Source organism: Musca domestica, unplaced genomic scaffold (assembly GCF_030504385.1).
Source record: "Musca domestica strain aabys unplaced genomic scaffold, Musca_domestica.polishedcontigs.V.1.1 14, whole genome shotgun sequence".
Lineage (NCBI taxonomy): Eukaryota > Metazoa > Arthropoda > Insecta > Diptera > Muscidae > Musca > Musca domestica.
Window position 1 is genome coordinate 5,118,717 of NW_026712192.1, and position 23,961 is coordinate 5,142,677.

General features: G+C 36.3%; 2 protein-coding genes and 1 long non-coding RNA gene across 3 annotated transcripts; 1 reads left to right on the forward strand and 2 right to left on the reverse strand.

Annotated features, from left to right (window-relative positions):
• Positions 1-23,961, reverse strand: LOC101890114 (alanine--glyoxylate aminotransferase 2-like). Its single transcript, XM_059119149.1, has 4 exons — positions 23,600-23,961; positions 17,192-17,310; positions 1,482-1,716; positions 1-1,410 (listed from the first exon to the last, which is right to left on the reverse strand). Exons 1-4 carry the CDS (start codon positions 23,686-23,688, stop codon positions 369-371), a joined length of 1,485 nt encoding a protein of 494 aa, XP_058975132.1. The 5' UTR covers positions 23,689-23,961; the 3' UTR covers positions 1-368.
• LOC101888497 (catalase-like) lies at positions 9,953-11,642 on the forward strand. The gene has a single exon (XM_005189253.3). It carries the CDS (start codon positions 10,038-10,040, stop codon positions 11,571-11,573), a length of 1,536 nt encoding a protein of 511 aa, XP_005189310.2. The 5' UTR covers positions 9,953-10,037; the 3' UTR covers positions 11,574-11,642.
• Positions 23,285-23,585, reverse strand: LOC131801087 (uncharacterized). The gene is made up of 2 exons (XR_009341697.1): positions 23,508-23,585; positions 23,285-23,473 (listed from the first exon to the last, which is right to left on the reverse strand). It is a non-coding gene; the product is annotated as an uncharacterized LOC131801087 (long non-coding RNA).

A 23,961-nucleotide genomic window follows, 5' to 3' on the forward strand; every position in this document is an offset into this window, starting at 1 on the left:
TAGTTTAGCATATTTAAATAACATTTATAGCGTTTTTATTGCTTCTCATATTGTGTATTTGTTGATTGCAAAACATTTGTTGTTGTTATAATTATTTTTAGTTTTCTTAACCTAATGTTGCATAACAAAACAAAAAAATCTCTCAAAACATTTCAAAAAAACATAAAAAATGTTATTAACAAAAATAATATTCTAGATACTAGAACTAAATATACATACAATGGGTAAAGCTTATATATGCTTGGTTTCGCATTTCAGATTTTGCGGTAACAATTTTGGAATAAAAAAAAATAAATTTTGTAAAAAACTATAATTAAAATTCTATAAAGTAACTCTTACAAAACTAACAACATTTTGGTTCTTATTTTCTAAACTGATTTAATTAAACGTTCCTGGCGTTCAAATATTTGGGCCTTACTTGCCATACTCTCACCATTGGCAGTGGTGGAATTCGAATTTACAGCATTGCTGGCTGGCAAATGATCGCCATCTCTTTGCTTTTCCAAAAACGTCAGGCATTCACGGAATGCCAACAGGAATTCATCGGCATTCTTCTGGCTGAAGCACATGGGTGGCTTTAGCTTGATGACATTGGCATTGGGTCCATCCGAAGAGACCAAAATCTGATGAACCTGTTTCATGCGATTAACAATCCAAAGGGCGGCTGTTGTGTCGGGTTCACGGGTTTCGCGATTTTTCACCAACTCCAAACCGACAAAGAGTCCAAGGCCACGAACGTCGCCAATAATGTCAAATTCATATTTAAATTCGCGACATTGTTGCAGCAAATAATCGCCAACAACTCGGGCATTTTCCTGTAGGCCCTCCTCATCGATGACACGCATCACAGCATTGGCAATGGCACATGACACCGGATTGCCCCCATATGTGTTAAAATAGGCCACACCGGTATTGTAAAAAGCCTCGGCAATCTCAGGAGTTGTAACGACCGCCCCCACAGGATGACCATTACCCATGGGCTTGGCAACACATACAATATCCGGTACGACGCCCTGAGTCTCAAAGGCCCAATAATGGGTGCCAACACGGCCAAAGCCAACCTGGACTTCGTCGGCAATACACACACCGCCAGCATTACGTACAATATCATAGGCAGCCTTAAAATAGCCCTCAGGTGGAATAATTTGACCACCACAACTCTGCAACGACTCGGCAATGAAACCAGCCAACCCCTTGCCCTGGGCTTTCAATTGATCGCAGATATCACGAATTGGCTTGGTATAAATTTCAGCCATATCTGCATTGGGATAATCAATATCCCTATATGTGCCACCGTAAACATCGGGACAGGGAGCAACATGGACATAATCTGGTTTTGGGTCGCCACCAGGTTGATTGAATTTATATGGAGAAATTTCCATTACCGATGTCAAATGGCCATGATAAGCACTGAGAAGGGGGAAAACGCAAATTTATGAAATAATTTCCAATTGATTCTTTCAATTTAAATGAATACTTACTGGTCCAATGTAATCATATCCTGGCGTTTGGTATAGTTTCGTGCCAAGCGCAGTGCCAAATCATTGGCCTCCGAACCGGAATTGACAAAGAAGCAAACCGACAAAGGGCCCGGCATTTTACCCGTCAATGTCTTGGCACACTGTACCAATTCGTCGTGTAGAAAACGATTATTGGTCGAAATGGTGGCCATTTGCAGGCAGCCGGCTCTCACCACCTTCGGATGACAATGTCCCACTAGAATGAAAGAAAAAAAAAAACAAAATTATTAATAAACACAACTACCGCTCAAAATTATGTTAAAAATTGTGTCCAAAATCGTCAAACTTCCTAAAAGTGAGAATACATTTTTTTCCTGGTCAAATGTTTTGAAAAGGTGCCATAGGTCATCTAGGTCCACGTTTTCGTACCTCCCCCGAAAATGGTGAAGATTTTTAAATTGGATCCATTTCTAGAGGAAGTACGAAAACGTGGACCGAAAAGACCGCCGAAAAAGATTAGCATTTTCAAAAACGTTTAATTTAGAGACAATAGGTCATCTAACTCCATCTCTTCGAATCTCCCTCGGAGTTTGTCAAAATTTCCCAACAGGGACCATATCCGAAACCATAGGTCACCCCGGAGTCGGTCAACATTTTCAGAAAGGTTCGTTTACGGGACGATAGGTCACTTAGGACCACTTTTCGTGCCTCCCCTGGTGGTGATCAAAATGTCAAAAAAAAATCCAATCTAGGCCCACTTTTCGTACCTCTCACATAGCTGGTCAAAATTTCCCAACAGAATTCAAATTGGGTCAAAATTTCCCAACAGAGTCCTTTACCACGTTTTCGTCCCTTTCAGGAACTGGCCAACATTTCCTGGATCATGGGTCACCTAGGTCCACTTTTATACCTTCTAAATTTTCCAAAGTGGGTCCTTTTTCGGGACCGGGTGAATCAATACATTTTCGTACCTCCTTTTGAAATTGTAGCCATGGTCACTCAGGTCTACATTTTCGTATCTGTGCCAGAGCTGGTCACAATTTCCCAACAGGGTACAAGTCCGGTCAAAATTTTCATACAGGTCTTTTACCACAGGTCACCAAGGTGCACGATTTCGTACTTTCCCGGAACTGCCTAAATTTTTGTAAACGGGTCTTATTCCCTCATATTTCATACCTTCCTGGGAGCTACTCAAAATTTCAAACAGGGTCCTCTTTCGGGTTTGGGTGAATCAATAGGTAACCCAGGTGCAGATTTTCGTAACCCGAGCCATAGGTCATCTAAGTCCACGTTTTCGTACTAGTCAAAATATCCCAACAGGGTTCAATTCCGGGCAACATTTTCAAACAGGGCCTTTTACTTCACCTAGGTGCACGTTTTCGTACCTTTTCGGAACTGAAAAAATACCCTATTTCGAAACCATAGGTCAACTAGGTCCATATGTCATGACTTTCCGGGAGGTATTCAAAAATTTTAAACTGGGTTCTCTTTCAAGACCACGTGGATCAATAGGTCACCTAAATCCGCGTTTTCATACCTTCTTCGGAGTCGGTAACCATAGGTCAGCTAGGTCCACGTTTTCGAATGTCAGCCGGAAATTATCAAAATTTCCAAATTGGATCCAATTTCGGGGGAGGTAGGAGCAAGTTGACCGAAACAAGGTCATTGGTCATCCAAATTTGCTTTTTCATACTTTCATCGGAGATGATAGCTATAGGCCACTTAGATCCACATCTTCGAACTTCTCCCGAAATTATTAACATTTTCAAATTGAATTCAATTTCGGGAGAGTTAGGAACAATTGGACCGAAAAGGAGCCATAAATCCGCATTTTTGCACCTGCCCCAAAAAATCGGTCAATATTTACAACAAAGGAGCAAAACGCGGCATAGGTAACCTAGGAACTAGGCGAAATTCTCAAATAGGATCCAGTTTCGGGGCCGCTTTAAACGTAAACGACATAGGGGTCCGAATTTCGAAACAAAACCCAAGATTTTCAAAAAGAGCCCAATTCCGAGCTCCTGGTCCTCGTTTTCGAACTTACCCAGAAAATTATTAAAATTTTTAAATTGGATCCAATTTCGGGGGAGGAAGGAACTAGTGGAACGAAAATTGACCATAAATCCGCGTTGTTCACCTGTCCCGAAAACTTGTCAACATTTGAAAAAGGACTGAAGAAGGGCTATAGGTCACCTAGGAACTAGGCGAAATTCACAAAAAGGAACCAGTTTCGGGGCTGCGTGAAACAAAAACGACCCATAGGGGTCCGAATTTCCAAACAGAACCCAAGTTTTTCAAAAAGAGCCTAATTCAGAGCTCTTGATCGACGTTTTCGAAGTTTCTCCGGAAATTATTAAAATTTTCAAATTGTATCCAATTCCGGGGGAGGTAAGAACTAGTGGAACGAGAATTGGCCATAAATCCGCGTCCCGAAAACTTGTCAACATTTGCAAAAAGTACTGAAGAAGGGCCATAGGTCACCTTGGAAATGGAACCAGTTTCTCAAAATGGAACCAGTTTCGGGGCTGCGTGAAACAAAAACGACCCATAGGGGTCCGAATTTCCAAACAGAACCCAAGATTTTCAAAAAGAGCCCAATTCCAAAAATATATTAACCTAGGTCCACGTTTTCGTACGTCGCCCAGAACTGATGAAAATTTCCTAAAAATAATCACTAAATGGATCAGTTGAATTTATTTAAAAATTAGTTAAAATTTTTTTAATCCTGAGTAATTTCCCTACTGAGCCCCTGGATACTCTTTACATAAAAGTCCTTAGAAATCTTTCTTTGTAAAGTCCTACTACAATTGTATTAATGAAGAGATGTTCAGGATGGAATGGAAAATCTTTAAGAGGTATCCAGTGCATAAAATACTTTAGGCAATATTTCCTCTTCTTATTAGATCCCTGTTGGAGTAGATCTTCCTCGCGTATAATAAACCGTCTAATACAGTGATCATGTGTGTTAAAATATATACGCAAACAAATATGGGTCAAGAAGAGAAAAGCTGTATCATCCAACATAACGCTGACCCACAATATCACAATTGGAACAGTTGGACTACAGACTATTAGTCGTTCTTCGAAACGCGTGCGGCTGTACTACATTTATACTTTGTTCTGTTTACAATCGTCCAAAGTATTAGCGTTTTGTTTTGTATGGGTGTAGAAAATAAAAACATATGGTTGTCGGTCGTTTAGATTTAAAAGGCCGGTCCACTTGTTGCTTATCAGACGTTTCTTTGTCAAATGAAACATGTGAACGTCTCATGTCTCGTGTGGAAATGTACAACGTTTGATAAGGCAAATGCCAACACATTTCTGTGGAGTCATTTTCATTTGGACGGCAGCACACTGCACTCAATGCGTCCGATTCACCAACAAAAATAAAACATTAAAATGTGGGAAGTTGGCCATTAAAAAAGTTTATTTCAAAGCACAACGTAGTCCAACAATTCTCGATTTGGGGAAATACGATTAGTTTATGTCATTGGGAATCATTGTGTAGACTGTATCAGACATCATAATGATGATGATAATAAAAACTTTTCGAAAACACCCATGGGTATTCCTCCATCAAGACACTGCAATAAAGCAACAAATTCATATCTCCATCATGTGTTTGTTTTGTTTACATTGTAATTAGAACTGCGATTATAATTTACCATGATTTGAAGCGGTTTAGTTAATAATTTAGTACATGACACACATTGATAAAAAATAAACGATGCAACTTGTGCGTCTGTAAGTGTCACGTGTAGACGCAACGTGGATAGCATGGAATGTGTACGTAGAGAAAAAAAACAAGTAGAGTTCATGTATTAATTGTCAAAATATGAAAAGCTATACAAAATCTCACCATAAATCTCAGAATAAACCATACATCTAGGTTCAGTTTTTAAGAAAAATACATTCAAAATTTATGTACTATTAATGAAAATTTAACATGTTTCCAAGCCAAGTCAATAATATTTATTATAAAAAATTTTATGATTTTTGAAAAAATGTTCTCGAATAGATTCTGCAATTACTGAAAAATTCGGAAATTTGTAGAAATTCAAAATTATTTTTATAAAAACTTCCATTTTCATGATTCATCTCATACAGATAAAAATATTTTGGAATGGGCACAATCACAAGAAATTCGAACATTTATATCCAATTTTATGCAAAACCATAAATTCCATATTCATCTCAGGTTTCTCTTTCCATGGTACAATAAGGAGATAGAACAGCTACAGAATTACAGCCCCGATGCTATGTCCGATTCCTGTCAGAGTTATTCAAAATTAAAGGCAACAATGTGTTTCAATTATTTGATATTTTTTGTTCCTATCTAAAATGAGTCAAATAGCGCGAAAGATGAATGAAATGCCTGGATATTCTCTCTGTAATATGATCCTAAGTGTTCAATCTTTCAATTCCATGGCAAATCTGGTTAATATTATTAATGCGCGCTCCGTAATCATTAGTTTTGAAAATATTTTGGTTTTATTTTTCAAAACAACAAATACATACACAAAATTGGCAGAAGTCGGGCACACTTAGAAAAAAAAATTGTAATCAGCTGAGAGCTCTACCTTACCTTTTTATTGTACCATGGATATAGCAAGTTGTAAAGAATAACTGACTTGTTTTACAAGATATATGACAGATATAAGTATTGGATCTTGTGTTAGCAAAAATATTTGTATGTGTGAAATTTGAGAAAAGTTGAATGGCTCTCTTTGAGTGTTTTGTTGTTCAAAATCTTAAACTCTATACCAGAAGAAATGGCCCGATCTCTACCATCTTTATAACAGATCTAGTGTTGATAGAAATATTGAGATGTGCCAAATCTTAATGGAATTGGATGTTAATTTCGCGTTATATGAATTTCATGGATATTCAAAATTTTGACCCTTTGTAAAGAACCGATATATCCCATCTTAACAGCATATCTTGTGTTAGTAGAAACAATGAGATGTGTGATATATGAAGAGAATCGGATGCTTATTTCGTATTTTATAATCGTTTTGGTTATGCAAAACATTGACCCTTTGTGGAGGGTACCAGAAAAAATGGTCCGATCTCTACAATATTTATAACAGATCTTGTGTTGATAGAAATATTGAGATGTGAAGAAATATTGAATGAAATCGGATGGTAATTTCGCGTTTTATGAGCTTCATGGAAATTCAAAATTTTGACACTTTGTGGGGGAGGTATTTGATGGTTTGGACCGATATTGATTATTTATGCAGCTGACCTAGCACTGATTCAAATATTAGGATTTGCAAAGTTGGAGCGAATTCGGACCATCCTTTCTCGTTCTGTGCAGTGAAATACTATTTTTTTTTTTTTGTGGAAAATTTGAAACCTTTGTGGAGGAGTTACCAGAAGGAGTGGACCGATACATACCATCTTCACACCAGACCTGGGGTTAATAAAATTATTGGGATGTGTGAAATTTGAAGACAATCGGACTCTTACATCACATTTTAAAAGAGTTGTAATTATTCAAAATTTTAACCCTTTATGGGAGAGGTACTTGATGGAGTAGACCGATATTGTCCATTTTCGCACCTGACCTAGTACTGATGCAAATATTAGGATTTGCAAAGTTGGAGCAAATTCGGACTATCCTTCCTCTTTCTTTGCAGTAAAATACTTTTTTGAAATTTGAACCTTTTTTGGGGGAGGTGCTAAAAGAAGTGGACCACTATTGTTCATCTCCCAACTCGATCTAAGTTTCGAGAGTTACCGTGCGCACCACTCAGACAGACGGACGGACGGACATCGCTAGATCGACTCCAAATGTCCTAAAACGGATTTGGTCCAAAATCGTTATTTCAATGAGGCATGTTTTACGGCTGCGGAGGACAAAAATAACAAATCGGATGTACAATATATATGGAAGCTATAGCTATATCTGAACCGATTTCGACCAAATTTGGCATACTTATTTTCAGGCCTAATTTGTTGTATGTGTTGTATGTGCAAAATTCCATACGATTCGGGCTTATATTACACGTTTGGTGCACAACAAAAGGCAAATCGGACGAAGATATATATAGATATATCTAAATGTTGACCGATTATCTTCAATTTCAATAGAGTTCGTCCTTGGGTCAAAGAAATGATTTGTGCAAAATTTCGTCTTAATCGGATAATAAATGCGACCTGCATTTTGTTTACAAAAATACATGCACAGACAGACGGACGGACGGACATGCATAAATCGACTCAGAATGTGATTCTATGCAGATCATCAAAAGGAACTATGGGTCTATCTCGTTTCCTTTTGCCTGTTACAAACAAATGCACAAAGACATAATACCCTGTGGTGTAGGGTAAAAACAAAAACCATCAAAATACCGAATATCGGGAGATACCGTTATATAGGGCTATACAAAAGCGTGGACCTATACATACAATGTTTCGCAACACAAACTGAGACACATTATGACCAACAAATACCAATATTTAGACAAATCCATGAAAAAATGTAGCAAAAATCATCAAAATACCGAATATCGGGAGGTACCATTACATGGTGGCTATACTAAAACGTGGACCTATACATGGAATGTTTCGACACCGGAGCTAGAACCCATTATGACCCACAAATACCAATTTTTAGACAAATCCATGAAAAAATGTAGCAAAAATCATCAAAATACCGAATATCGGGAGGTACCATTACCATGGTGGCTATACCAAAGCGTGGACCTATGCATACAATGTTTCGCCACACGAACTGAGACCCATTATGACCTATAAATACCAATTTTCATACAAATCTATAAAAAAATGTGGCAAAAATCATGAAAATACCGAATAATCGGGAGGTACCGTTATATGGGGGCTATACCAAAACGTAGACCTAAACATACAATGTTTCGCCACACGAAGTAGGGCCCATTATGACCTATAAATACCAATTTTCAGACAAATCCATGAAAAAACGTGTCAAAAATCATGAAAATACCGAAATCGGGAGGTACAGTTATATGGGGGCTATACCAAAACGTGGACCTATTTATGCAATGTATCGCCACCGGAGCTAGAACCCATTATGACCAACAAATACCAATTTTTAGACCAATCCATGAACAAATGTGGCAAAAATCATGAAAATACCGAATATCGGGAGGTACCGTTTTATGGGGGCTATACCAAAACGTGGACCGATATATTCCATTTGCAATACCAACCATCCTAGACACAATACAAATTTTTCTGCTATATTTTGACGCTCTTCATCAAATAATGTGGCCTGTATCGTGATTTCCCAATATCAAATATAGTACCACTTTATACTTTTCGTACAATTATGGTACACCTTTCGGAAACCACCTCCATATCTTAACCACAGGTAATAACAGTGACATATTTATATTATATTTTAGGATTTCAGTTCTATTTCTTCATCCAATATTAAATTTAGTACCATTTTGGTACATTTCGTACAAATATAGAACGCATTTCCAATTACCACCAAATTTCAAACACCGATATCATCATTAATTTAAATATCAAATTTCAGAATTTGATATCTATTAGTTCACACAATACCAAATTTAGCACGACTAACTAATAAAGGTCACATTCCAAAGCTACCTCCATACCTCAATCTCAGATACAAACAGAGACCTCAATATCAAATTTCAAGATTCTAGCCCTGTCCCTTCCTTCAATACCAAATGTTGTACCATTTAGTACTTTTCCTACAATTATAGTACACATTTCCGAAGCAACCTCTATATCTCAATCTCAGATACCATCCGTAATCTTAATATCAAATTTCCGAATTTTGCCTCTATCCCTTCACCAAATACCAAATTTAGTACCATATAATACTTTTCGTACAATTATAGTACACATTTTCGAAACCACTTCCATATGTCGATGCAACACATGAACAACTCTAAAACCAAATTTCATATTTCAAGCACTATATGTTCGTCCCAATACCAAATTGTACCAAATGTAGTACTATTTAGTACTTTTTATGCACTTTCCAAAACCACCTCTTCATCACAAATTCACCACCATCAGGGATCCCAATAAAAAAAATCAAAATAACAGCTTCATCTGTTCACTCCAAACCTAACTGTTCGAAATAAAGTACCACATAGTACAGTTCGTCCAAATGTGTTCTTACATTTCCAAAATCTTAATTCGCCTACCAAATATCGAATTTTTAGCTCCATCCGTTCAAATAATACCAAATGGTATCACATTAGAAGTTAAGTACCATTTTCGTAACATTTAAGTTTGAATTTCCAAAAGCCTTTTGGTATATCTATCCTGCACTCCATCAGTGAACCTCATTCCATTCAGAATTCTAGCTCATTTCGTTTGCCCAATACTAAGGATTTAATTTTTAGTACATTAAGTACTTTTCGTATCCCTTTAGCACGAATATCCAAAAAACCATATTTCAAATTTGATCCTTAATAGGGCAACTTCCCCTTTTGAAAACCCTAAATTTTTTTACAGAAAAAACAATACTCCTTTGACAAATTAAAAAATAAATAACAAAAAATAGAAATTATTTTTTTTAAAAACAATTCGGAAATCCAACTCGCCAAGATGTCTCGTGATAGTGCCGCCAATCAGTTAATTGATTTTAAGAACAATTGCAAATCCCCAGCCGGGGTGATTACCACAACGTCGGGCATACCAATTGGAACGGCCGATGCCATGTTATCGGTTGGACCGCAGGGACCTTTGCTTCTGCAAGATCATCAATATCTAAGAATGCTGCAACATTTCAATCGTGAACGCATTCCAGAACGTGTTGTCTTCACAAAGGGAGCGGGGGCATTTGGTTATTTCGAAGTAACCCACGACATAAGTCGTTATTGTGCAGCAACAATTTTTGAGAAAATCATGAAACGTACCCCAATTGCATGTCGTTTCTCTGGTGGTTATAGTTGTGAGCGGGGCTCTGCGGATACCATGAGAGATGTTCGAGGCTTTGCGGTCAAGTTCTATACTGAAGAGGGAATTTGGGATATTGTTGGCCAGAATCTGCCCGTGTTTTTCATACGTGACCCTATGCTGTTTCCAAGTTTGATACACTCCCAGAAACGTAACCCCCAAACGAATTTACGTGATGCCGATATGTTTTGGGATTTTGTAACCTTACGTCCGGAGAGCTTGCATCAGGTGTGTTTGATGTTCAGCGATCGAGGTTGTCCGGATGGTTATCGTCACATGCATGGCTATGCGGTACATGCCTATAAACTGCTCAATGCCAAGGGAGAACCAATTTATTGTAAATTTCATTTTCGCACCGATCAGGGTATACAGAATCTTGAAGCGGCAAGAGCTGTCGAACTTTTGGCCACCGATCCAGACTATGCTGGCCGAGATCTTTTCAATTCCATTAAGAATGGCAACTATCCCAGTTGGACTTTGTATCTGCAACTAATGACCTTCGATCAGGCCAAGAAATTTAAATACAATCCCTTTGATTGTACAAAAATATGGAACTTAAATGATTATCCTCTGATAGAGGTGGGTAGAATCATTTTAGATCGGAACCCTGTAAATTATTTTGCCGAAATTGAACAGCTGGCATTTAGCCCGGCCAACATGGTGCCAGGCGTTGAACCTTCTCCTGATAAAATACTACAGGGTCGACTTGTTGCCTATGGTGATGCCCAAACCTATCGTCTGGGCACGAATTACAATCAAATCCCCGTAAACTGCCCCTATCGTGTGAGTGTCAAGAGCTATGAGCGTGATGGTGCCATGACGGTGTCCAGTAACATGAATGAAGCTCCCAACTATTTTCCAAATTCCTTTGCTGGCCCCCAACCGTGTGATCGTGTCCGGGCATTGCAAACATGCTGTCCCGTGGCTGGGGATGTTTATCGTTTCCCCAGTTGTGACACAGAAGATAATTATAGTCAAATTACCGATTTTTGGGTTTATGTCTTGGATGAATGTTCACGCAAGCGGTTGGTCAACAATATTGCCGCTCATCTCTGTAATGCCAGCCAATTTATTCAGGAACGAGCTGTGCGTAATTTCACAATGGTCCATGCCGATTTTGGCCGTTTACTGACAGAAGCATTGAATCTGGCCCAGGCGGGTACTTTGTGTCTGGGCACGGAGTAAAAATATTTTTAGTGTGGTTTTTTATTTAATAAAATATTTTGCAATATTAAATAAAACTTCAGAACCGCATTGCCTATTTTGTTATTATTATTATAGAAAATAATCCTCACTTGACGTGTCGGAGGAAATTCGGAAAAGGCATTAGTATTTGAAATTTGGCTGGAATTCGAAAAACAAGGTATTAGAAAATTCTGATTTTCTGAAAATTTCTGAAAAACTCTAAAGGGACATTAGAAAAGATACCGAAATTCTTAATAATTTCGAAGTTTTAATCAGAAATTTTCAGGAAAATTTTAAAAGTTTTTGGGAAATGATGAAAAAAATTTTGGAATTTAAAAGCTTAAAAATAATATTACGATGCGCTAAGCTGAGATGAATTCGAGAGTTATAGGGCTCACCAACCAGAGAGACACACGGACACCGCACTGGAAAATGTGCAGAGATATTCAAAAAAAAAAAAAAAAAACAAAAAACGAAATTTCTAAAAAAAAAATAGGAAATCGGTAAATTTTCAGAAGAAATATTACGACTCCCCGAAGAAAATCGAATTACAGAGACCTCGGCAAAAAATGTTTGCTGGAAACTAATATTCGCAGGCATTTCTCATTCCCTTTTAAGAAGTATTCTGCGCATATACCTATTCTGCACATACACATATCATACCATCTTAAGGTAACCTCGTGCAATCGTATGTCAAAAATTGTTTATACCCCAGTTATATGGATACAGTGGGTATATATCATTTGATACGCCGCATAACGGGTTTATACCCCAGGTCTCTTTACACCAAATCCATTTCAGGACATTTGAATCGATCTGGCGATGTCCGTTCATCTGTCTGTCTGTCTCATGCACGATAACTCTCCAAGGGAGTATCCGATTTGGTCCAAACTTCGTACATCTTAATATTATTATCAAACTTAGATCGAGTTCGGCGATGGGCAATATCGGTTCACTCCTTCTGGTACCTCCCCCATTAAAGGTCGAATTAAAAAAACACATTTTACTGCACAGAAAGGGAATGGATACTCCGATTTTCCTCCAATTTTGCAAATCTTAATAATTGCATCAGTGCTAGGTCAGGTGGAAAAATGGACAATATCGGCCCACTCAATCAAGTACCTCACCCACAAGGGCTCAACATTTTGAGTAATTATAACTTCTATAAAATGAGATGTAGGTGTCCGATTGTCTTTAAGTTACACACATCACAATATTTTTATTAACCCATTTTGTGGTCTGAAAATGAAATATAAATATCGGTCCACTCATTCTGGTACCTCTGTCGGCAAAACCGACCGATACTTTTTTACTTGTTATACCCTACAACACTATGTGTTGGGGGTATTATTAGTTTGATTGGACCAACAATTATGTAACACCTCGAAATATTGGTTTCCCACATAGGAAAGTATTTGTGGGTCTTCCTATCTCGCCGATCTAAGTCGATCTAGCTATGTATGTCCGTCCGTCCGTCTGTCCGTCTGTCCATGTTAATTTGTAATCACTCTACAGGTCGCAATTATGGTCCGATCTTCACGAAATTTAGAATGGAGGTGGGGGTTTGGGCCAGATTAGAACCCTATTTCTATTGGAGACGATCTCATAATATTTAGGGGTTGAAATAGACCAAATACTGAAAAATTCCTGCTTTTTCCGTTGCTCTACAGGTCGCAGTTATAGACCAATCGACGCGGAAGTTAGCATTTGGCTAGAGCTTAAGGATTTGGTATAAAGATGGTAGAGATCGGACCATTCCTTATGTTAACTCCCCCACAAAGGGTCAATGTTTTGAATAACCAGAACAATTATAAAATCCAAAATAATCCTCCGGTTCTCTTCATATTTTACACATCCCATTATTTCTGCTAACTCAAGATCTGCTCTGAAGATGGGATATATCCATGAAGCTCATAAAATGCGAAATTTAGATCCGATTCAATTCCAGACTTGGCACATCTGCATATTTCTATCAACACAGGATCTGTTAAAAAAAGGTAGAGATCGGACCATTCCTTCTGGCACCTCCTCCACAAAGGGTCAAAGTTTTGAATAGCCAAAACGTTTATAAAATCCGAAATAAGCGTCAGGTTATCTTTATATTTCATACATCACATTATTTCCACTAACAAAAGATCCGTTGTGAAGAGGGGATATATCGGTTCACTCCTTCTGGTACCTCCCCCACAAAGGCTCAACATTTTGATAATCCATGAAGCTCATAAAAATTAATGCGCATAGTGGTGTAGGGTATCATATATTTGGACCCGCCCGACTTTTGACCTTTCCTTACTGGTTATTAAAGTATGTATTTATTTATTGATTGATTTGTTTATTAATTAATATTTTGTGTATGTAATTGTTTATTTATCGCAAAATATTGATTTTGGCCGAATTGTTGGTTTTTGTTTGTCGATGGCCCCTGACCCTAAATTTTAGGGGATGTTGAAAGCAACAAATTTAGCAATATTTAGCAATTTTTCACATAGTGGGGCTCTATTTGTTCTAAAATTGCAACCTTTTCTCAGTCCTCCGATCCCCTGATCATAACTATATTTTTTAAAAATTTTCCTATAGAAATATCCTCATCCCTCACTATTTCTTTTTAATATCTTTGTTTATCACATATTATTCTAAAAAACAACTTTCTATTTTAAAATCGAATAAAAATAAGGTTAGTTCCCCTTCCAACACAAGTCACTCATCGAAAATAGATAAGAAACGAGTAAACAATTTTCACAAGCAAAACATCGATTCACGTGAACCGCACAAGTTTTCGGTAATGACAACAACATATTTATTTATTCGAACTAATGATTTTGATATGGCACATAGAAACATGCATGGGGCGGCGAGCTAAATTTATGTGAAAAAAAAAATACAAAAACAAAAACTATTTTGGGGGCCAAATATAAAAGCCAGCTGCTTATCGGCAATAGCAACAAGTGGCTCTTGTTTATGACAGACACTGGTTCAGTAGTTTCAATGAGACCCGAATATACAGTGTTGCTGTGGGTTGGGATCACGTGTAGTTCACGCGATGTCTGTGTGTAGATCTTGCTGGCGAATAGACAGATGCTCTTACGAAAAAAAACGTGAAATGCTCACAGCGAGGGGCCGTAGACTGTATACTATGTTCGGTAATAACAACACACTCACTCACCATCAAAATATTTGAATAAAATATATGATTTTTTTTGGTTTGCTTCATTTGCTGCATATGTATGAACTCTTGATGACATTTAGATTATTTTGGAAAATTTTTATGATTTTTATGAATTAAATTTGATCATTGTTTTTGCTAGCAGACAAATAATCAACAAAAGGCCATCTGTATGTGTTATATTTTTCAATTTATTTAATTAAAAAAATTACCAATCATCAAATTAAAGAAATAACAACACATCCTCCATTATTTCATGCAATTTTTACTGCCTTGGAATTTTTCACCGACTACATGGCGGAAGATTAATCTGGGTGACATATTACCAATTACGTCATTAAATTTAATTGAAGCGCATATATATATTGCGCAGAAAAGTAGAATGTACGTCAGTGACATCTGAGCCAGTAGGACAAGCAAAAAAAAAAAAAATACGCAAATTGTAAATAGATTTATTGTAAACAAAAACATTAGTTTTTTTGGATGACATGAGAAATGGGATGAATGGGAATTTTTAGTAAAATCGCAGTTAAATTGGGTCGGGCGGAACTTTTTTAATATCCTCCACCATGTGGAGGAAACATGAAAAATGTAAAAAAAGTCCATTGAAAAATTACGCTACAATTTTAGAACTTCCGAATATCAGGTGTTATATGGGGCTAAAATCATAAAAATGCCGAATATTGGGAGGTACTGTTATATACGACCCATAATAAGACGTTAATTTGTGCAGGTAATTTTATGTCGTAGGAAGTAGTCGCATTGCGAATCTGAAATTCTGAATTTGAAATAATTGTGATGAAAAGTGTGTTTAAAATCAAAATACCGAATATCAAGGGGTACAATTTTATGAAAGCTATTAGAAATCATGGACTTATGTGGAAAACTTTCTGGCACTATAGATAGAACTCGTTGCAAACTCCATTTCAATCGCCCCTTCGAAGCAATTTTTTTTTCTATAGAAAAAAATTCACAGACCCTTGGGGCCAAGTTTTTTTCTATAGAAAAAAACTTCACAGTCCCTTGGGGCCAAGTTTTTTTCTATAGAAAAAAATTCACAGACCCTTGGGGCCAAGTTTTTTTCTATAGAAAAAAATTCACAGACCATTGGGGCCAAGTTTTTTTCTATAGAAAAAATTCACAGACCCTTGGGGCCAAGTTTTTTTCTAAAGAAAAAAATTCACAGACCCTTGGGGCCAAGTTTTTTTCTATAGAAAAAAAATTACAGGCCCTAGGAACCAAGTTTTTTTTTTTTTTTTCAAAAAATGTAAATGGGACCAAAATAATCATAGTCCCTATTACCTCTTCCTGCTTCCCTTACACCCAGAAACTTATTTTTTGCTTTTCATGAATGATATAATTTAATCACCTGCCAGTTATCTGACACAAATATTTTCCATTCAATCAAATTATAAAATCAATATGTAACAATAAATAAATGTATAATAGCTGCCTAATCTGTAATTCATTTTCCAATGCCCCTGTCTTATCTCATAATGCGCACTCACAAATTCTAAGTTAGTTATGTAACCAAACTGACAGCATGCATTTCACGTGCACTCGCATTGCCGTTCGTATATTCTTGTGAACTTTATTGTTATTCAGCACCTAGTCGCAACAACAAACAACAGCAACAACAATTTCTATCAATATTTATATTTACATTAATTTATTACCCCAGCTATCAGTTGTCTGCCTCCCTCCACCTACCACTTTCAAACATGGTCTACGGAAATTCTGATAATATTGTTTTGTAAACAATTTCGAAATTTTGTATTGACAAAGTCATAGCGACAAACAAAGCTGTAAACGGAAAAACGTGTTGGATGTGTCAATGGCACGTTTTGTTCTGTTCCTCTTTTCAAAATTGAGGAATGGCTGCAGTTGAATGAATGGAATGGAAAATTTCCACGGAGTATTTTCTTTTTCAAAATGAAATCGGAATTTAGTTGGAAATTTGTGAATGGTAAAAAAAAATACTTTACAATTGATTTTTTCTTATTAAAATTCGATAATAATTGGAAATTTCTATGATCCATTAGAAATGTCGATCTGAACATATACATATATTATCTGCCGGAAATAGTTAATCGTGAACGCCAGTTTATATCGAACCTTCTTATTTTTGCTATCATTCTTGGCATTGCATTTAACAATGAGCTAAATTTAGCATTTAATTTTCAATTAGAATACCTAAAACTTTCCTTCTTTTCGGAAGAAAAATATTGACTTTGGGAGATTTAGAAAGACTGCTCTTAATAGAGCTCTCTTGCCAATGTTTACATTTATAACTTGAACACTCTAAGTGTTTTCGTTTCATTGCCCCTCTCTCTCTCTCTCTATCACGTTCTCTGTTCATTGCGCAATTATTTTGCCATTGCCAATTATTCACTTAATAAACAAATGTCGAATAAATCTTATCTAAACAATAAGCCAGGCGAAATGTCACACTTACCATGGGCCACATTATTTATACAATCCAGATAACAAGTACCCTGCTCATCAAACATATATTGACCCTGACCTCGGACAATCTTTAGGGGATCCGAGCGATAGAATAATTGGCATGCTTGTCTGGAAAGAGAAATAAAATAGAATAATCAAATTAATTAGGGGCAGATCAACAAATTATATAAAAAACACAAAACAAATAAAAAAGGGGAGGAAGAACAGTAGTCTTGAGCTGAAGATATAGGGTGACTTTTTTTAGCTATTATCTTTTGGCAACAAAGAGCTATTTCTAGGCTGAATGAGATGTCTTCGACGGAATATCATTGGTATGCATCCGAATATTACGTCTTTGAGAAGACATGTATATCATGGCGGGTGAAAGAGAGTTATTGTTATATTCAGAGCCCAGAATTGCTCAGTTTTGCTCTCGAGTAAACAATAAATGGGAGTGAAAATACTGGTAGAGTTTCAGAGAGCAAGTTTTACAAAAAAATGACTCTCCACTCTCTTGATATAAGTGGGAGCGCTCGCGAGTTTTATTTTTTAAAAAATTGACTGAAAGTAGGTGTGTCTGGTTACCCTTAAATTCGTAACAATTGTTGCAAATTGTTACTATTATTATATACAAGCGTATTATATTGTTTACAAGCGTACAAAATCATTTTGGTGAGAATTTTCCAGAAAATAAAAATTATTCGTGATGGAATTAAAGCGCGATAGTTTTATTTCTTTATATTTGGCTGGAAAACCACAAGTGGCTATCGTTAGAGCACTCCAGCATTTAAATGTGAATAAGTCTTTTGTGTCTCGTATCATTGCTCGTTACCGTGATACTGGTAGCGAAGCCCGACGTCAAGGAAGTGGACGGAATAAAACAGCAAAATCGGCAGAAATGGTTTGACAAGTAAAGAAGACACTTGATCGAAACCCGCAGAACAGCAGTGGCCCAAAAATTGCTCGTGAGATGAACATACCGCAATTTTCCAATCGGCAAATATTGAACAATATGCTCGGGGTAAAACCATTGAAATTCCAAAAAGTGCAAGAACTTACACCGCAACAAAAAGAAAATAGACTAAAGCTAAAGAGTTGCTTCGCTTGGCCGAAAGTGGTGAACTGCCGAATTTGGTTTTCTCCGATGAGAAAACATTCGTTGTCCAGCAGTTTGTAAACAAACAAAATAATCGTGTTTACATGCCAAAAAGGTCAGCTGAAAATGTGAATCTTCGGTTGGCCACCAGAACTCAAGCGACCGCCGTGGTGATGGTGAAAGTGTGGGCCGCCATAACTGCCGATGGTCGCCCTCCGCTCGTATTAATCGACCCTGGCATCAGAATAAATGCCGAATATTATAGCGATAATATTCTGGAGGGTGAATTAAAGCCTTGGGCACGCACACATTTTGGCCGCAGACCTTGGACATTCCAACAGGACTCAGCACGCGCCACCCAAGAATGGTTACAAAATGAAGTTCCTAGCTTCATTTCCAGCGCACAATGACCACTAAAATCTCCGGATATCAATCCGTTGGACTATTGTGTCTTGAGTATTTTGGAAAGCAAGGTTGGCACTATCATCACCTTCAGCAAGCGCTTCGCCAAGAATAGGCCAAAATACCGCAGAACAACATTCGGGCAGCATGTGACGGTTTCATTGTCCGTTTGAAAGCCATAATTCGTGCCAAAGGTGACCAGTTTGGACAAATCTAAACTTATTCTCAAATTTGATGCTATTTCCGACATATTTAATCATTTAATAAAATTAAAAAATATGTAAAAATTTTGGGGCTTGACTTCGTTGCATTTTTTTTACCTCAGCCTGTATATATTCTTTATCAGCATAAAATTTTATGTCGATTTGGCGATGTCCGTCCGTCTGTGGAAATCACTCTAACATCCGAGCGAAATGAAGTAGATTGATGAAATTTTACTCAAATGTTTAAAATGGGCCACATAAGTCCACGTTATGGTATAGCCCACATATAATGGTACCTCCCTATTTTCGGTATTTTGGTGATTTAAGCGACATTATTAACCGGATATGTTCCAAATTTCGTATTTGAGGTCCGAAATGGATACTACAGTCTAAAACAGAAAATTGTTTGTCCACGTCTTCGTATAGCCCTCAATATTCGGTTTTTTATGATTTTAGCGACATAATTCACCGGAATTGTTTCAAATTTGGTATTTGAAGTTTGCAATGGATACTACAGCCTGAGACAGAAAATTGTCTGTGCAGGTCCACGACTTCGTATAGCCCGTAAACAACGGTACTTCGCGTTATTCGGTATTTTGACGATTATTCACCGAAATTTTTTTCAAGTTTCACATTTGAATATTGTAATCGTTTGTGACAAAAGTAGCCTATGCAGGTCCTCGTCGTCGTATAGAACCTAATATAACAGCTACATTCGGTATTTTTAATATTTTAAAAGAATTTTCAACGGATTTTAATTTTTTTGAAAATTGCCAAATTCGTTCCAAATCCTGTAGGGCATTCAAAGTTCGGCCCGGCCGTACTTACAGCTTTTTTACTTGTTAATTTTTTTGTGTTTCATGTCTTTTCAAGGCGGACAAATTTTGTTGTTTAGACAAAAGAGAATAAAATTACCTTACTCTCTCAGAAAGAAGTTGCTGTACAATTCCTGCCGGAAAAGTAACCAGACACGCCTAGTGTTACTCAAGATATTATAAATAGAGTAAGAGTTTACTTTAAATGTGAAATCGAGTGGAAAAATAAAATTTTCTTTTTTAAGGGAGAAATGAAGAGAAACAGCAAAATGTTCTGCAAAAATACCACATTATTTAGATTTATGAATTGAATCCATTTAAGCAATTTTCCACATAAAAATTACTATATAGGTATATTTTAATAAAATTCCCCGAACCTCAATACTCAATATCAACATTTAAATAATTAGCCAAAACAAAATCTCGTAATATTCAGCAATTTCATTCACATTTCTAAAGGTTCGCACAATATTTACGTTATCACCAGTAAATTCGCTACTAATTGCAAATTTGTTGTCGAGCAGCTAGAAAATATTCAATTATTTTATTTAAATGTCAAATTGAAAGCATTGCCTTTGTTATTATCTGCTCCATGTAGCTAATACCAATCACAAAAAAAAATACAACATTTGTTGATAATTTTGATTTTAGGGGTTTCGAGGGTCAATGATCTGCAGTACAAAACGATAGATTAACTTTGAGTTCAGCATATAAACCAATTTTAGGCACAATCAAAGGAAATTCAATCTAATTATATTTGGGTATTCCTATGTGCGCAGTAAGCAAACATATTGACTTTGGCAAAATGATTGACTTGACCATTTTTGTGTCGATCGTGATTAGATTTATTTGGAGAGCTTTGAATGCAATCATATCTTGGGCTATATAACAAAAGAAATGACTTCATTTAAATATTAATGAAATATATTTGTATAATCCATTTGCACCACATGTTTGTTGATATTCTAAAAAAAATACAGCGAATTTTTTTAATAAATATATACATATGTCTTAATGGGATTTTTAATAAATATATATATGTCCTAATGGGGTTCTTTTGTGTTTGCATATAGATCATCATTATCAAATACAAATAATATTAAAATAACACCTACAATTTCGCTAGAATGATACGAATATAAAATCTTTTAATACAAATAAAACTTTTCAAATAGTAACAAAAGAAATACTTAACAAGTAAAAAACATTAAGTTCGGCAGGGCCAAACTTGTAATACCCTCCATCATAGGGTAAAGGAAACATTTATGACCCACATATACCAATTTTTAGACATATTCATGGGAAAATGTGCCAAAAATCATCAAAATATCGAATATCGGGAAATACGGCTATATGGGGCTATACAAAAACGTGGACCTATACATACAGCGTTTCGCCAAAAGAGCTAGAACCCATCAAGACAAGCAAATACCAATTTCTATACAAATCCGTGAAAAAAATGTGCCAAAAATCATCAAAATACCGAATATCGGGAGGTACTGTTATATAAGGGCTATACCAAAACGTGGACCTATAATTACAATGTTTCGCCACACAGACTCATTATGACCTACAACTATCAATTTTCAGAGAAATCCGTGAAAAAATGTGTCATAAATCATCAAAATACCGAATATCGGGAAATACAGTTATATGCGGACAATACCAAAACGTGGTCCTACGCAGACAATGTTTCGCCACATGAATTAGGACCCATTATGACCTACAAATACCAATTTTTAGACAAATCGTGAAAAAATGTGGCAAAAATAATCAAAATACCGAATATCGGGAGTTACCGTTATATGGGGACTATACCAAAACGTGGACCAATATATCTTATTTTCAATACCAACCATCCTAGACACAATAAAAATTGCTGTGCTAAATTTCGGTGCTCTAGTTTAAATAATGTGGGCTGTATCGTGATTTCAACAGACAGACAAACAGACGGACATCGTTAAATCGACTTAGAATTTTATGCTGATTATGAATATATATACTTTATGGGGTCTAAGACGAATATTTAAGGATGTTACAAACGGAATGACAAAGATAATATACCCTCCTTTCCAAGGTGGAGGGTATAAAAACAACATTCTATGGAAATGGTTTGTGACTATTTTTTGTTGAGTATAAGCTCATAACAAGGGCATGTTAATAGGAACAAGTAAAAAGGCTATAAGTTCGGCCGAGCCGAACTTTGAATTCCCTCCACCATTTGGTAAATTTCAAAAAAAATAAAATCCGTTAAAAATTCTCTTAAAATCTTAAAAATACCGAGTGTAGCCGTATATTAGGGTCTATACAAAGACGTGGACCTGCATAGGCAACTTTGTCATAAGCTATTGCAATATTCAAATGCGAAACTTCAAAAAAAAAATCTGTTTATAATGTAAGTAAAATTATCAAGATACCGAATGTAGGGAGGTACCATGGACGTTATAAAACGTGGATCTGCACAGACAATTTTCTGGCATAGGCTGTATTATCCATTACGAACTTCAAATACAAAATTCCAAAATAATTCCAGTAAATAATGTCGCTAAAATCATCAAAATACCGAATATCGAGAGGTACCGTTATATGGGGGCTCCTCCAAAAAGTCCTGCAAACATAATATACATTTGAGTAAAATTTTATCAATCTACTTCAATTCGTTCGGAAGCTAGAGTGATTTCCACAGACGGATAGACGGGCGGACATGTATATTTCGAGGTGTTACAAACGGAATGACAAACTTAATATACCCTCCATACTATGGTGGAGGGTATAAAAATTAAATAATTATAACACGAGAAGAATTTAAAATCAGTTTCAAATTTCGCATTTGATTTGATATTTTTAGGACACTTCTTGGCCACAAATATAATAAATGTAAGTCATTACCTTTTAAAATTCGAAATTATTCCCTAATTCTCTTCAAACTTCGCACATTGCTATATTTATACTAACATTAGATCTAATGTTAAGTTGGGTCATGTAGGTTCAATCTTTTGGAACGTCTCCCCGAAAAGGGTATACACAAACAAGTGGCCAAATACTAAGGGTATATATCTGTCGGAATACGAACTGGAAATTTCTAGATTCTTGTATTGACTCTTGAGGGTATTTTATAGGCAGAATTAGCTGTCAATTATTGGCGAAAATTTCCTTTTCAAAAATAAACGGACTAAAGACACCCCATATTTTTTGAATGCCTAATTTCCCGTATCGCGAAGGAACGAAAGATCTCGACATCCTCACTCACTTTCATCTAATAAAAATAATAGAAAATATTTCAAAAATAAATCCTTTCATAGTATAAATTATTATGCATTTTCATTCTTGGCCATCGTCACAATACATTTGACTTTACGTAGTATTTAAGAAGAAAAAAATATAAAATCATCTGCACTACGCAGGTACAAACAGAGCAGATAAATGTGGGGAATAGAGGCAACGAACTCACTCGCTGCCGCCTATTTGTGTAAAATATACATTTCCCCGGGCCCTCCCTCGAATGAGATGAGTACTTGGGCCATTAGATAGTTGGTTTGTTTCTGTGTGTTTTGCTCTCTTTGTCTCGCGTGCTCTCTCTCTCACTCTGTCACACAATTGGCAAGTAGATGCCAAGGCCTATAACCTTGGCAAAGAACCAGCGGTAGTAACAACAATACATATGGGGAAACTGTAACAATCCAACAATGACCTTGGGTTGTGTATCCTTTTGATGTTGACGGCATTGGCAATGGATGATGACGGTCTTTTTTTCATTCTTTTTCTTTTATTATTTTCTTAATAATATTTATTTTTAAATTAAATAAAAACAATAGGTTTTTTTTTAATTTTTATACACAGGTGTTTGATTATGGGGATGCCTAGTGGGGGGAATGTTACGCCTGGTTGACAACCTTACTTACCCAATATGTTTATTTCTAAGTTTAATGGTTTCCGATTTGCACAGCTTTTCACCGCAGGCAGATTCTAATTGTTCGCGTGGGAAAGGCATTTTTGTGGTTTGTTTTTTATTTTATTTTTTTTTTTTTATTAATTTATTGAAAAAAAATTAAATTTTTTGGAATGCACAAATTTTCTCTAAGGAATCGCGTTTGTTTGTCTTTACGTTTTTTGTTGTTGTTGTGTTTTTTTTTTCATTAAATAAATGGAACTGTTATTTGCGCGTCTTATGTTTGCTTAGGAAAACCACAACTGAAAATGCTCTTACGAGCGTGTTGGTTGGTTAACGTTAGAGAATCGTCAGACAAATGACAATTTCAACAAA